The sequence below is a fragment of the Martes martes genome, assembly GCF_963455335.1.
Source record: "Martes martes genome assembly, chromosome: 9".
Lineage (NCBI taxonomy): Eukaryota > Metazoa > Chordata > Mammalia > Carnivora > Mustelidae > Martes > Martes martes.
Window position 1 is genome coordinate 124,083,915 of NC_137896.1, and position 16,154 is coordinate 124,100,068.

Sequence of the window (16,154 nt, forward strand, 5' to 3'; positions counted from 1 at the left end):
TGGCTTCCCTCCCTGTGCATGAGCAAGGACTCTCCCTTATTCTGATCCAGTGGTTCTCAAAGTGTGGCCCCCAGTCTAGCAGGATCACTTAGGACCTTGCTAGAAATTCAGGTTTTTGGACCCCACCTCAGACCTACTGGATCAGAAACTCTGCAGGCTAGGCCCAGCCATCTGTGTTTTAACCAGCCCTCCATGTCATTCTGACGCATGCTTAAGTTTGAAAACCACTATTCCTAAGTACACTGAAAAAGAAGAACACACATGTGAAAAAGAACTTAGAAATACAATCCAGATCAATTTAAAATTAAGATTAAACAAGAACCCGAGCCAATACCCCTTGCTACCAAATGCCCAGGATCAGTGAAACACCCCACTATTCTCTACAAAACAGCTCAACAGGCAATTAGATGAACTCAGCACATTTATTTTAAATGTGCAAAATGAATTTTCATATCCTAAGAGTAACACCAGATGTTTTACCTCTTTTTCCTAATTGATTTTCCAGCCTACAGCAATCCGTCTTTATATTTTCCAGTTGGATCCGAACACAGCAAGAAGAGTGTGTTCCGGCAGGATTTAGTAAATGCCATGCATTTTAAAACAAGCATAACTCAAGCCGCCATGCGTCATCTGGGTGGTTGTCTCCCCAAAATACAAGGGAAAAAAAAAAAAAAACACAGAAGCTATAGGTACCAGGCAGATTTGAGCAGGCAGGAAATCCAGAAAAGGCCCTTTCAAAGGGCCGGGTCTCCAGGCTCTTGGCTGGTTACAAAGCTGAGTCCTGGGCAGCGAGCCCAGGCCTGAGCTCTTCTCCACAGAGTCCTGCACTCCCTGGTACAGAAGGATTTGCTCCTTGTAAAACCTGCGAGTCAACATTTTGTTTTTCAATGGGAAGTTTTGTCTTTAAAACGGAGAAGAGAAAGGCTGAAGGCAGATTCCCCTCTGTGGGCTGAGGGCCTGGCTGCTCTGGAGGCCCCGATCTGGGCAGGTTGAAATGGGTGAAAGGTCACCAGCAACCAGGTTTGCCTCACACAACAAAAGCCCTTGGGAGTCTGGGAAAAGACCGGGAATTAAAGCCCCAAGCTTTCTAGCAAAGGACTTCAAAAGGAAGCTTCTCTGTCTCTGTGGGGCGTAGGGGAGATAGGGAGAAGCAGCAGCTGAGTGCTAGGAAGCCAGAAAGTGATGATTGCAAAAAAACAAAAAAACAAAAAAACACACATCTTAGGTCGTCCAGAGAGGGGGGGGCACTATTAGCCGCTTTCCCTAGCAGCTGCTGAGAGCTGGCAGGTCTGAGCCCTGCCGCCTGGAGCAGGATTTCAATGTGGTCTCCAAGTAAAATTCTGCCTGGCCCCCTGCCCCCACTGGTTCTGAGACCCCCTGCAGCTGGCTAAGTGTCTGAAATTGGAGCTCATCCTGCTTAAATCTCAAAATGTGGCTGCCCCAACTTTAAGGAACAGCCACCCCAAACATCCAGGCTTCTGTCCATGATGTGCCCAGTTTCTGAACTTGGAATACAGCATTCTAGCTTCCGTGTAGACACACAGATGAAAATTGGATGATCGAAGGATCAGGTCATGATTTCAACTCTCCCAGGCTTCTACCCCAGAGCTCCTGCCCAAAAGTAACAACCCACAGTCTTATGGAGTGCTGTGGAACCCTCTGAGGTTGTAAAAGGAAGCCAGTAACCGGCCTCCTAGACAGAGAGCTTAGCCCCACACCTGTGATTAATAAAAAAAGGTTACCTCAATTTAAAATGCACAAATGACAACTTTCTAAGTCTCAAGGAGTAGGAAGCAAAGGCCCCACAGACTTTAGACACAATGTCTTAAAGACATACAGACAGTACACATTACGTCAAAAGTTTGGGCACTGAGTGCCTGGGTACACCAGTCATCTTCTTCTGGGATGGGGATAGGAGTAACTGGTCTCCCATGCCCATCCAAACCCCACACATCCCCCCAAAGGATTTCAGCCTCATTTACCACAAATGCCATCAGGAAAATGGGAGTAGTGGCAAGAAAGTATCTTGTCTAGCAGGAGTCTCCCCCTGCCCCAAATTCAAGAAGATAAATTTTTACATGCTATTAAACCACAGGAGCCATTTTATAAACGTCATCATCATAGTCTTTTAATATTTTACATAAAAAACTGTATACACAGCTTATAGAACTTTTATGTAAACATCATAAGCTCACCACTTTGTCATTTGTCAGTTTATTTAAAAAATAAAAAAACAAGACAACAATTTAGTAGAAGTACCACTGGGTGGGGAAGGGAGGGTGAGAAAGGAGAGACTAGGGGCAGGTTCATTCTCTGTACAAAGATGCAGAGAAAATTTCACATAGCTTTTCGAGACTGCCTTGTGAAGAGGAAAAAAAAGGGGGGGGGGCAGTTAAATAGGTCCCAATACTTGTTACTGCCCTTTATCAAAATAGTGTGCATCCGTGCACAAATAAAATCCCAAAACAGTGTTGCCACTTTTTCAAGAAAACAAAAATTAGTGGTTTCTTTTTCCTCTTTTTTAAAAGTCATCATCTTTAAAAGAAAAAAAAAATCAGAAGTAGATGAGGTTACAGCGTACAAGGGTGGTCAGAATGCTACTGTCTTATGCAAATGACAAGTGCATTAAGTGTCAAACAATAAAACAATTGTGCAAAGAATTATTTCCAAAAAAAAAAAAAACCCAACAAGTTTTAGTTTTTAAATAAATCAAATAACATCAGTTTCTCGGACTGAACAATTTCCACTTGTATGACAGGCACAAAGTTCGCTTATGGCAAAAAAACGACCCAAAGCACTCTCTCCCTCCTCCTGCCCAGGGCTGGCGAGGGGCTCGCCTGGGGCTGGCCCGCGGGAGACGAGAGTCTGGAAGCTGTGTCCTCTCAGCCCCGCGGCGGTTGCAAATGTCTTCCCCAGGGGTTGGAAAGATGGCCAAGTCCTGTTCATGCTTGGATGGGCGCCCGACCCAGGGTGGGCCGGAGCTCTTCTGGAGCCCTGTCACTCCACCCACCACCACCATTAAATAACACCATCCTACCTTCGAAAATAAAATTATATCTATATTTATATAACACCCCATCCTCCCCAGCCCTCCCCTCCCGCAGTTCCCGCGGTCTATGTTACAGACAAGGGATAGCAGGCGCTCGCTGGGTTCCGGGCGAACATCTGATGGGGCGCGGCTGCACCCCGGCGCCAAGCTGTTCTCCGGAGACCAGAGGCGGGGGTGGGTGAAAGTGGGGCGGGGGACTCGAACAAACACACAGCCACACGCTCTGAAGAGGCTTGGCTCTTCAGAAAAGGGTGCTCAGGGGACCCTTGGCACTCGGCAGGCGCCCGGGCCTGTGCAACACAGCCGGACGCACAGACACTGGAAAGGGGGCGCCCGGTGCCTCCCACGCCGATTCCCGGCGCCAGGGCCGGAGCCGGGTCACAGCTGCCGGGCCGAAAGGCAGACGTCAGGCAGTCCGGTGGGGTCCTTGGGGGCGCGGGTCTCCCTTTCTTCGGGCTCGAGGTGGGGGGAAGGGTGTCGGGCCCGAGAGGGGGAGCCGCGCCGGCGGGGGCAGGCAGGGCGGCCGCGGCCCTCATAGCACCTTGCAGCAGTTGATGCAGCCGTTCTGGGAGCCGTAGCGCTTCTGCAGCGCGGCGCGCGTGGCCGTCTCGAAGACCTCGCGCACGCCCTCCTTGGTCTTGGCCGAGCACTCGAGGTAGTCGTAGGCTTGGATGCGCACGGCCATGGCGCGGCCGTCATCCGTGCGCACGGGTTCCTGCTTCATGCGGGCCAGCTCCGTGCGGACGTGCTCGTCGCTGCGCAGGTCTTTCTTGTTGGCCACCAGGATGATGGGCACGTTGGGGCAGAAGTGCTTCACCTCGGGCACCCACTTCTCGGGGATGTTCTCCAGCGAATCGGGGCTGTCCACTGAGAAGCACATGAGGATCACGTCGGTGTCCGGGTAGGAGAGCGGCCGCAAGCGGTCGTAGTCCTCCTGGCCCGCCGTGTCCCACAGCGCCAGCTCCACCTGCTTGCCGTCCACCTCGATGTCGGCCACATAGTTCTCGAAGACGGTGGGCACGTACACCTCGGGGAACTCGTCCTTACTGAACACGATCAGCAGGCACGTCTTGCCGCACGCGCCGTCGCCCACCACCACCAGCTTCTTGCGGATGGCCGCCATGAGCGGGCCGGGCCCGGGCAGCAGGAGGGGGCCCGCGAACGCCTCGCTGCCGTCCCGCTCGCCGCTCACTGCTCACCTCGGGCTGCGCGCTGGGGGCGAGGGTCGCTAGCTGCACCCGGGCCCCGCGGCGGCGCGTTCTCTCGGGGCGCTCCGGCTGCCGCGGCGGGGGCGCGGGGGCATAGGGCGCGCCGTGCGTCTCTGCGCTGCTCCCGGGCGGTGGCCGCTCTTCTCGCCCCGGGCCCGGGGTCCGCGCCTTTGTGCGCAAGCGGCGGCTGGAACCGCGGAGCCGGCCCGGTCCCCTCCCCGGCTTCTATGGGTCTCGCCTGGGTACAGGAGAGCGCTCGACTACAGCCGGACTGCGGTGGCAGATGCGGGCTGCGGCCCTAGCGCCCGCTATTTAAAGAGTTCGGCCACTTTCTTAATATAGCCGCCCAATGGGAAGCGAGCCGACTGAGCTCATCGCTGCGGAGCTTGGCTCTGATTGGCCACCCGCTGCAGCCCAGGGGCGGGGCCGGCCGAGCTTGATTGACGGCCCAGGCCGCGGGGCTGGGAGAGGCGGCGACTGGGGAGTCTGCGCCTCCGCTGGCGCTGCGGGGCTCCGGCCGCACCAGCGTTCCCTCCCTTTGCCGCGTCTTCTGCGCGCCGGGCCAAGGCCCCGAGCTGGCGGCCCGGAGCCTGCGGGGCCTGGACGAGCGGTTCCGAGAGAAGGCAGCACTTTGTGGGGGCGTTGGCGACTCCCTCCCACTCCAATTGTCCCGCTTCGGTGCAAACTCCCGGCGGTGGCCGGACCTGTGGGGGAGGGAGTGGCTCCTTTAAGCGGTTTTGTTTTTAAATAAACACATGCACACACGCAGACACACACGTTTGTTTCCTGGGAAGGTTCTGTTCTTTTCTTTCAGAAACGGCCCTTTCCTGGTCTGGTCCGCCCCTCCCAACTCCCCCACCCGGGGGCTCTTCCTGGGACAGCTCTAGATTTGGACCCCTGAGGCCCAGAGCTGACTGTGAGCTGAGTGGGCCTGGGCCTAGCCTCCAGCTCTTCCAAGTCCTCTCGCCTCCCCTCTTCCTCCCCACCCTCCACCCCCTCCACCCACACCCCCTACATCTCTAGGGGAAGATTAGGGGCAGGAGGGATGGTGGAAAAGGAAGGTTGGGGCTGTTTGCTGGACTTCAGGTCCACTGGGAGGAAGTCACAAGGCAGAAAACCGCAGCTTCAGCCCGGGATTGAATAATGAATTCAGATCCTGGTAGTCAGGCTGTGAACTGCCTGAAGTAAATTGTACAATAAAACCCAACAACCTCTCACCCCACTGGGCAAGAAGAGGATGAGGCCTAAGGCAGGGGACAGAGAGGGGGGCACGGGGAGTTTGCAGGCGAGGACACAACAAATTAGTGTCTGGTGGGGTGCTAGCTCTTCTCCTAGACACCAGGACTTGATTGATCTATCCCAGAGTCTGATCTAGAAGGATTTCAGGCAAAGGATTTCACAGGACAGAAGAGGGAGGAGGGGGACAGAGGGAGGGCTTGGCTGGAAGAAGGAAGAGCTTGAGAAAAACAGAGAGGTGGAAAAGAATAAGACAAACTCTAAAATCGGGGACTCACTTAGTGTGACTGCACTTGATAGAGAGAGTTGAAACTCAGGTTGAGGCCAATCATGGAGGGCTGAAGTACGAACAGCACAGACTGGGCCATATCCATTATAGAGGCAGAAGGATGCTTACTGGTTTTTTAGCAAAGGAGAGACTCCCACATCATGATGAGGTTATGGCCTCATATTTCTGCCTCCCTCTCTACGACTGGAAGCTGGTGGAGCGCCAGGATTCTGTCTTACCTCAGCATCTTGAAGCCCTAGCACGATGCCTGACCCTATGAAAGAATCAGTAAAATGACTGTGGAGAATTCACCTAAATGCTCAGGAACTCGGAACTTCCTGGGGTCTCCTACCTCAGACTCCAGCCTCTGCGCTAACAGCCATCCAACCAAGCCCAAACAGCCGGCTGTAACTAAGCTGTGGTGTTTTCACGTGGGATTCCTATGTTGAGGTCTGGGTCTCTACATGAACATCACAGACATAACAAGTCAAATAAGACAGTAGTGCCATAATCCCTAGAGCCTGTCCAAAAGGGAACTTATTGAAATGCCCCAACACCCTTCCCTCATACTGGATAAGCTCCACTGGTTTTGTTTTTCTGAACTAAGGAACTAAATTGTCAACAAGTAAATAATTTTTCCTCAGTGGGATCCCACAGGAGAAGAGAAGGGTGGTTTTGATCATTGGTTTAGGTTCCCATCCAGAAACTTTTCTTTTTTCTTTTTTTCTCTTTCCTTTTTTCCTCTTCTTCTTCTTCTTCTTCTTTTTTCTTCTTCTTCACTTAGTCTATTAGAAAAATCTTATCTAAATTTTTTGTTTTAGTCAAAACCTTTTATAGCTGCATTGTTAAAACACAGCTTTCCTTTATCTTAATATAGCTTGGGAAACTTGGCTGTGTCCTTAAGCTTCAAATAGTAAGAAATTATCAAACAAAACTTTGTACCATGTATTTTTTGAGAAACTGAAACACAAAGAATCAGGAAGAGGGATTCAATTCACTCATTTCCTGACCCTCAGACATAATATATGAGTGTTCCAAGCCTGAACTTCAATATCGCAATAATTTCTAAAAATACTCGGTTGGTAAATATGCCAAAGTAAACAAATAGAAAAATCCGTGTTCTGCCGCAAGTTCTCTTCATGCTGTTCATTTTTATGTCTGGGATACGTTGACAAATTCTGTGGAAACGGACTACTTTGAAGACCGCACCACTCACAGTATAAACTTTTCCAAACTAGGTGATGTGCCCGACAGGCTCCTCCCTGCGTCCCTCTCCCTGCGCAGGACACGCCCACTGAAGGGCAAGGGCGGGGATTGGTCCGTGAGAAGAAATCGTGTTACAAATTAGCTTTATTAACATATGGACTCACTGTGTGACAGACACCTACACCAGTGAGAGAGGGAAATGATCCCTCTGACAAAAGGAAGATGTTAATCTATCTCCAATCTTCAGTTTCGTTTACTTGGGGTGTTTTGTTTGGTTTTGTCCAGTGTTTCCTACAGATCCTGTAAATCACCCCCCAGCGGCTCTCAGACAAGACCAGAGACTGGAATGTTCATTAGATTTTAGTGCCACCTTGTGGCAGTCTTAACAGGGTTTGTTTGTTTTCTCCCCTTTGAAAAAAGAAAAAGAAAAAAAATATATATATATATATATTTACATTTATATATACACACACATATGTATGTATATATAATGAAGATATTATAAAAAGTCTTATCTAGTTAAAAAGCATGCATTTTATGACTATTTTTATTTTAAGATTTTTTTCACGGGATGTCAAACTCTAGTTTTACAAATAGATTCTTTAGGAATTCTTCACATATATATTTGTATATATAGTCACATAGATATTTATTCATACATACAACTATTTTTATATACACTTAAGAAATTAATTCTTTCCTAAATAGTAACTTCTTTTTTTCTTTTCAAGCAGGCTCCACACAGTGGAGCCCAAACCAGTGCTTGAACTCATGACCCTGAGATTAAGATCTGAGCTGAGACCCAGGAGCCAAAGCTGAACTTATGAGCCACCCAGGCGCCCCTAAATAGTAATTTCTAAAAGAGATTTGAAGAAAGAGATTAAAAGCTATTGAATCTCACTAATTTACATAATAATAGACTTCTCTTACCCTAAATATACAGGAATGTAAAACAATTTTAACTACAAAAATCTTCTTTTTTCTTCAATTCAGAAAGGAATTAATGGATATTCTGGTATAATTAGAAGTAATAATGATTTATTTACCAATAAGCCTTTACTGGGAATCAGCAACGCCATAGACATTCCTGACAGCATTTGATTTTAAAATTTTTTTTCACTTTAAGGAGCAGCTTGAAGTGTCGAGGACTATTGTCAACCTTCTATCTCAGTGCAATGAGTTTTGAGAGGGAAAGGCTCTTGGAAAACCACTCATGCAATTGCATTGGGAAAACCAAGGTGGTCCACTTTGGTCCATTTGGGCCCATTCAGCCGTGAGTTACACAGCTGAGCCATCAGGCTACTTTCTAAGGTCTCCAGCTATGAGCAACAGCAGGTGAAACATCCCTCTCTCGCCCTGGGATTGTGGTCCAGTGAGACCCAGGCCCAAGACAGGGAAGGCTGGGCTCACGAGACAATGACCACAGCTAAACTGTTAAACTTCAGAATGTGGGCCCTGAGCTCAGATCAAGCGGATACCTGTCTGTCCAGTCCAGGGCCAGGTCAAGGGAAGTAGGCAGTGGGCAGTAGGGCAGCTCCTAATCACACTAAAATGGTTCTTTGTTCCGTCCCAGTAGCCGTGAGCTGCACGTGGCTGTTGAGAACTTGGAATGCTGCTCATGCCACTGAAGAGCTAACTTTTTAATGTTATCTGATTTTAATTAATTGAAATTGAAATAGAAAAGCTGATATTCAGGGTAGAGGAAACAGGGAGATGTTGATCTAAGAGTATGAACCTCCAGTTACAAGATAAATAAGTTCTAGGGATCTTCTGGGCAGCATGGGGACTGTAGTTAATAATACTGTATTAATACTTGCAAGTTGGTCGGAGAGTAGATCATAAATGTTCTCACCACAAAAAAGAGGCGGCAATTATGTGACATCATCAAGGGCTTAGCTAACACGGTGGCTGTGGTCATTCTGCAATACATAAGTATATCATATCAACACTTTAAACCTGTCCACCTAGAACTTACCCAACGTTTTACGTCAATTGTATCTCAATAATCATGGGGGGAAAAAGAATTGCATGAGTACGGATATAGACCACAAAGAAATTTAAAAAAAATAAAAACTGATATTTAATTCGGTTGGTAGGAAATTTTTACATACGTTTGAAACAACTTAGGTATGTGAATCTACTTTTTCCTACTGGAAATTTTAAGGAGTCTAAATACAGATAGAGTAATTTCAATGAATATTTAGCACCCGAGTTAAGTTGTAAACATGTAAAAAACACGTAAAATAGTCCATTAATAATTTGTATATTAATTATATATTGAAATGATAATATTTTAGATATAGTGAATATATTTTTAAATATAGTAGATTTAATGTGTTGGATATACTTGGGTATATAATTCAAATTAATTTACCTCTTTATGGTTTTTAATGTGACAACTAGAAAAAAATATTTTTACTATTATAAAAGTTTATTTAACAAAAAGTTCCATATGAAAATGCACACGACCTGATTTTTATATTGCAGTAAAACAGGTACTATAGAGAGGGGACATGTGGAAGCAGTTGATCTCTTCTGATGAACATACCCATTGTTTATACTCGTTCCAAGGCTTCTAACATGATCATACTCTTTCCTTGTATTACCACCGTTCCAATATTGTTCTGTTGCCCACTATTTGCCATCTCTACACATTCATCTATCACAAGATTCATAAACAGATCAAACCCCCATAATATTCCTTGGCCATGTCTGCCACCATTTAATTTCAATGATAATTTCTTGTCCATAAATCCTCTCAACTCAAGAGGGTAAGCTTGGGGGCCTGGGTGGCTCAGTGGGTTAAAGCCTCTGCCTTCAGCTCAGGTCATGATCCCAAGGTCCTGGGATCGAGCCCCACATCGGGCTCTCTGCTCAGCAGGGAGCCTGCTTCCTCCTCTCTCTCTGCCTGCCTCTCTGCCTACTTGTGATCTCTGTCTGTCAAAGAAATAAATAAAATCTTTAAAAAAAAAAAAAAAGAGGGTAAGCTTTGTTCATGGTGTCTACTCAGCGAGCTCAAAGGTACCTCCAAATGTAATTTGTGGCATTCCTCTCAGCTGGAAAATTTTAAATCACACACATGGAGGTGCCTGTCTGGCTCAGCATTTGCCTTCAGCTCAGATCATGATTCCAGGGTCCTGGAATTGAATCCTGCATTGGGCTCCCTGCTCAGCGGGGAGCCTGCTTCTCCCTCTCCCTCTACCTGCCACTCCCCCTGCTTATACTCTCTCTGTGTCAAATAAATAAAGTAAAATAAAATAAAATAACATATCTGTAAGTCCATGAGTGAGTACTCCCTCACTCATCACCTCAGGAAGTCACTTTTGTATGAACCCCCTGAAGACTGTTAATCTTCCTATGGTATAATTTCCTTTTATTTGTGCCAAACTCACTGCTGGGTTTTGTGTCAGAGAGCCCAGATACTCAGCTGAAGACTGGTTGGGACAATCTGGAGCCTTCCAACCCCCCTTCCCTCACTGCTCTCCAGCCCAGGCACCCCCATGCCCTTCATCTACCCCCCAGTAAAGCAGCAGCCCCCTCCCTGATATGTCCAACTCACATCCCAACACCGGGAGGTATGTTTTTGAACAGTAGAGGCTGTTTGGCCTTTCTGCGTGGTGACATATTTTCCTTTCCCAAAAAGAGAATCAAAATCTAGTCCCTTTCCAATTTTGGTAGTAAAGTAGGGGCTGTTGGTTGTTCTCTGGAACTCTCATGTTAAACCTCAGTCCTCTCAATTTAATTCAGCAAACATTTGATTGGGGAGGGGAGCAGTGGAGGGGAAGTAAGGGCACAAAAGATAGGAAGGGCATAGAACCCTCGTGTGAACACACACACACACACACACACACACACACACACAGGTGGGTTGCTCTAATATGTAAATGAAGGGTGGAGATGACTTCACACAGGAGGTGACATTTGAGCAGAGCCTTGACTAGCAAGTAGAATTTTTCCAGAAGGAAGAGATGCCCACTGGCACCATCGAAAGCACTGACTGTGTAGCTAGTATGTGCATAAAGCTTCCAGTCAGAGCCATTTGATGAAAAAGGAGAAGCAGCAACGGGCAGAAGTAGAAAAACGTTCCTCCTTCTATGTGGGAGATTTGCCTGATGGCAGCAGCCGTGTGAGGTCGGCCTTGCCCTGAGGCCCGGAAGGCAGAAAGGAAGGAGAGAGAACACACCATTATCAGCCGCTGTCATGACAAAACCACCCCAGCAAATGCTTGCCAGTTCTCTGGCAAGCACTCTGATCGCACATATCTTTGTTACTTTAGCGGAAGCTCCGGGAAAGTGGCATGGAGATGAAGTAAGCCGAAGGGAGGGGAGCCTCACACCGGGAGTCTGGAGACCTGCTCGCAAGGCCTCCCGGCTCCTAGGCGCCCAGCCTTGGGCAGACCCTCCCTTTCTGGTCTCAGTTTCCCCATAAAACACAGAACTCCAAGGCTGGAAACTTGGGTGTCACCAGGGATCCCGCAGGTCACATAACTGCATGTAACATGGGGCAGTGGTGGAAACTGGGGGGACCGGGAGAACATGCTGTATCTAAGTTCTCAAAGTCCAGAATTGAAAAGCAAACTATGGCATTGCCCAAAAAAAAGGCTCTGCCCAAGCAGAGCAGGCTAGATCTGGCCAGCAGAACCAGTTCGTGAACCCTGACTAGCTAAATTTCATTTTTAACGAATCAAAGGGGCTCACCTACAGAAAAATAATATCATTAATCCTCTCATAAAGTAAAAAAACTTATAAAGAAAAAAATTTTTTATTTTTATTATCCAAGACCTTATTTCTTTGACTTGCTTAAAGTGAGGTTCAAAAGATGAAATATTCTGGGAGCGCCCGGGTGGCTCAGTGGGTTAAAGCCTCTGCCTACGGCTCAGGTCATGATCCCAGGGTCCTGGGATCGAGCCCCGCATCAGGCTCTCTGCTCAGTGGGGAGCCTGCTTCCTCCTCTCTCTCTGCCTGCCTCTCTGCCTACTTGTGATCTCTGTCAAATAAATAAATAAAATCATTAAAAAAAAAAAGATGAAATATTCCGGAGTGTGGATTCTAAGGAAATGTGGTCTTACATAGAACATTCTCACAGCTGGAAGGGGGTTAGCATTCAGTTGGCGGGGGGAGGAATGTTACCCCCTTATGTCAATCCAGGGGGCAACAACACCAAGTTTTTTTTTTCTCTTCCCTGTTTTCAGTCTGGAAAGCAAATGACCTAATCGAAGTATTTATACAGAGATGAGTCACTTCTTGTGTTATCTTATGATGTCAGAATTTTGCAATAGGGCGGAGCTGAATTCACAATGGATCTCCACACTCCACTGTGGCTCCTAGTGAAGATGTGCCTGGGGCTATTTCTAGCACGAGACTGTATCAGGAGCCACTGCTCCGACCCACAGTCTGGGGAGCAGACGACACCGTCGTGAGGGTGATGGCTGTGTTTCACCCGCCCTCCTTGGGCCTCTGTTTCCACCCCAGCCACACAGGTGGATGGAACGTGGCTCCACAACAGACACCCCCTTCTCTGGAGGGTCCTCGATGAGAAAGGAGAGATGGGAGACTCTCTCTGTTAGACAGCTCTGTTGCGCTGCTTCGTCCTTGGAATGTGGAGTTGTGTGACTGCCCTTCCACGTGGTCACAGAGGATGCTGAAGAAAGCAGTTGATGAGTTGTAGTTTGGGAATCTCAGTGATATGCCCACGAAGCGACTGAACTTTATTCATTGCACTAACGTGCGCTGGTTGCCTCCCGCCTGCCAGGACCTCGGTCCAGGCTTTGAGGAGCTCAGGAGCTTAGCACATGTGGCGTCTCACAGCTGTTCAACTTCCGGTGCCTAAATGAGGTAGAGGCAGGGCTTGACGCTGACAGATAGCAGAATGGTGACAGCCACCGCTCTCATTCAATCATCTGTTCTGTGAACATACTCCGTGCTACCGGTGGGACACAGGAGGAATCAGATAGAGCCCCTGCCCTCAAAGGGCTCTAGCCCACAAATACGATGGCAACAGCGTGCAATAATTATAGCAACGGAGCGGAATACTTCAGTTCAGTGTGGTGAGGGCTACAGCCGGGAGACACAGGGGAGGGCCCTGAGGAGGTCAGAGAAGGCTTGACCTAAGTGGTGTGTTGGCACTTTGGTGGCCTTCAATGAACCACAACCCCTAGTATTCCTCTCTTGTGTGGTCCCCTGCCCTGATGAGTCTGAGATTGGGCTGTGACTGGGTTAGGCCAATGGCACATCAGCGAGAATGCAAGAGCTGCTGGATGAGCACTCACACGTTCCTCTTGGAATCCGGCCGCCATGCTTTAAGGAAACTCCGCCTACCACGTGGACAAGCCCACGTGGAAGAGACCTGCCCTCCCGACCTCGTCTCAGCCCAGCTCCAGCTGGTCAGTCAGCACCAACTGCCAGCTCTGTGGGTGGGGCCATTTGAACCTTCCTTCCTAACACCTCAACCAACGCCATGAGGAGTGGAAGACCGGCATGAGTCGACCCACAGAATCCTGAGAAATCATAAATCGTTACTGTTGTAAGCCACTCTCTGGCGGGATGGTTCATTCCCATCCCCCCATGGATGACCAAAACAAGCTGAGTCTCGATGATTGCAGAGAAGTTAGCCAGGCCAAGGGAGGAAAAGAAGGGCATTCTAGAGTATTCAGGTACTAGGCAGATCGACATGGCCGGCATATGGGGCATACGGTAGAGAGAAGCAAGGGCTGGAGCTGAGGAGACTGGCCAGGCTCGGATCGGAGCATCTGCAGATGAGTGAGGAATTCCCAAACCACCCCGAGGTTGTGATGCACCAAGAGGGCTCGCAGCGCTCAGTGCAGTTGTACTCACAGCTGTGGTTTATTAGAACAACAGGGTGCCAAGCGAGATTAGCAAAAGGAAAGGCACACGGGGCGAAGTCTGGGGAAACCCAGGTGCCAGAGAAATCGTCTTTCTTGAGGACGCTCTGTCCTCTCCCAGGGAGTCACACAGGACGCACTCACTTCCCCCAGCAGTGAGCTGTAACAACACGTGTAAAACCTTGCCAATCAAGGAAGCTTGTTAGAGCATCAGCACCTGGGATTTTTACCAGCAGTCATGATGCAGGATTTTTTATGCCAACCTGGCAAAGCTATGGCGCCCAGTTGTTTGGTCAAGCACCAATCTAGACGTTGCCATGAAAGTATTTTTCAGATGTGATTAACATGTAAACCAGTAGATTGTAAGTAATGTGATTACTCTCCACAGTGTGCGTGGGTCTCATCCAAGCAGTGTCAGACCTTACGCACAAGCCCGAGGCGGCCTGGAGAAGAGAGAATTGCAGAGACGACAGCATAGATCCCCGGCCTGTGTTTCCAGCCTGCTCCCCAGCAGAATTTGGGCTCCGCTCTGAATTCCCAGGCTGCCAGTCTGCCCTGCAGATTTCAGAGTTGCCAGCTTCCACAACTGCATGAGCCAATTTCTTAAAATGAATCATGCACTCTCTCTTTGTATGTATGGCCCATCGGTTCTGTTTCTCTGAAGAACGGTACTAAGTATTTTCTGTCCAGCGTGTGCCCAGATCCCAGACTCCCAGAAGAAATGGGGTACTTAGCATGGGTATAGTGTTTGCACAAACGGTTTAGGTAGAGTGAGCTGCTCTTCTAGGTTAACAGTGGGGACCCTCCTAAAATCTCAGTTCCCAGATGCCTGTCAAGGGCAACCGGCTGAGCAGGCCTTTTTTTTTTTTTTTTTTTTTTTTAGATTTTATTTATTTCAGAGAGAAAGTACAGAGGGAGAGGAAGAAGCAGACTCCCACCAAGCAGAGAGTAGAAAGCCGACAAGGGACTCGATCCCAAGACCCTGAGATGATGACCTGAGCTGAAGGCAGACGCTCAACCGACTGAGCCACCCAGGCGCCCTGAGCAGGTCTTTCTAAGAATAAGCGGTAGGTCTGCTGTGTTGACTCCTTTCTGTACAGAAGATAAGTAGTTTACATTGTAGGCAAAAGGGAATTACTGACTTTTTTAAGGTGTAAATAAATTATTCCACCAAAGATTCTAGGTGTGCATGAGGGAGAGAGGGAAGGATGACATACTGTTTTGTTTCATAAGGCCATGCCGGCAGCATGCGGGGGAGGGCCCAAAGAAGGGGCGAGTAGGGAACTAGGCCTCCAACTCACAGGTCTCTTTGATCAACCAGGCAGAGCAAGGATGGCGAGAGCAGCAGGAGCTGCGGAAGGCGTGTCCCCACTTCCAGGTGTTCCCTCCCGTCCCAGTCAGTGAGAGCCTCAGAGAGGGTGAGGATGTGTGTGTCTGTCTGTCTGTCTGTGTCTGAGTCTGAGTCTGTGTTTGCTCCCACACCGGTTCTCTGGAGAAGAGACAGGAGAAGGCTAGATCTATGGCCATCCGGGAGGAAGAGTCAGCTCTCCGGAACCCTGAGCCCCCACTCCCACCCCAGGGCCCCTGCCCTGGTGTCTCTCCTCCCACCACAATCCCCACAGGGCTTGAGATGCTGTGAATGCCAGCAGGGGTCAAAGGCCCAAGGAGAACCTCAAAGCAGGGAGCAATGCTAGGAGTAGAGCCCTAGGCTGTGCGGTCCGTGGACCAGCAACAGTAGCATTTCTTGCAATTCTTGCATTTCTTGTTAGAGGCCTAGAATCTTGGGCCCCAGTGCAGCCCAGGCCTCTAGAGAATCAGAACCCAGAGCTCCACAAAGTATGAACAGTGGAGTCTGAGAAGCACTGCCCTGTGTACCCCACCGACTGCGCTGGAGGAAGCCCGGCCTCGGAGGTTCAAGGGAGTGTGTGCTGAGCAGCTGGCCGGCAGCTTTCCCTGGGCCCACGGCTAACGGTCTGTGTGGTCCTGGGCATCATCGTCCTCCGTGAACCGGGCATTCACAGTGCCTCCCTCACTAAGATACTGTGAGTTAAATGAGTTACTGCATGTAGAGTATTTAGAACACACTATGTCCCTGGAAACTGTTAGCTGTCCTTCCGGAGGGCTCATCCAGCTGCTGCTTGTCCCCCCCACCATCAACACACGTGCACACACTCCCCCACCGCCAGGCGGGGGAGCGGCCATTCTTCCCTCGCACCTCCCTGATGGGACAAGACCCCTCCGGAGCTCCTGGAGGCCGTGTCTGAGGTGCCGCAGAAGGCGTCTGCTCCCACGTCCTAGGACAGCCCTTCAGTTCATGGAAAAGGACTCCCTCTCCAAGTCTGCTCA

At 49.1% G+C, this 16,154-nt stretch overlaps 2 protein-coding genes across 2 annotated transcripts; both read right to left on the reverse strand.

Moving 5' to 3' along the window:
* Window positions 1–2,101: 2,101 nt before the first annotated feature.
* On the reverse strand, window positions 2,102–4,528 carry RHOB (ras homolog family member B). The gene has a single exon (XM_080814330.1). The coding sequence runs from the start codon at window positions 4,170–4,172 to the stop codon at window positions 3,582–3,584; it is 591 nt and encodes a 196-aa protein (XP_080670456.1). The 5' UTR covers window positions 4,173–4,528; the 3' UTR covers window positions 2,102–3,581.
* A 4,994-nt stretch (window positions 4,529–9,522) lies between these two features.
* On the reverse strand, window positions 9,523–9,717 carry LOC308349359 (small nuclear ribonucleoprotein G-like; the record flags this gene model as incomplete). The annotated part of the gene is made up of 1 exon (XM_080814003.1): window positions 9,523–9,717. The coding sequence occupies one exon, from the start codon at window positions 9,715–9,717 to the stop codon at window positions 9,523–9,525; it is 195 nt and encodes a 64-aa protein (XP_080670129.1).
* Between the last annotated feature and the right edge of the window lie 6,437 nt (window positions 9,718–16,154).

Excerpts from the sequence above, each read along its gene's own strand:
- RHOB (XM_080814330.1), bottom strand. The coding sequence starts at position 4,172 with ATGGCGGCCATCCGCAAGAAGCTGGTGGTGGTGGGCGACGGCGCGTGC.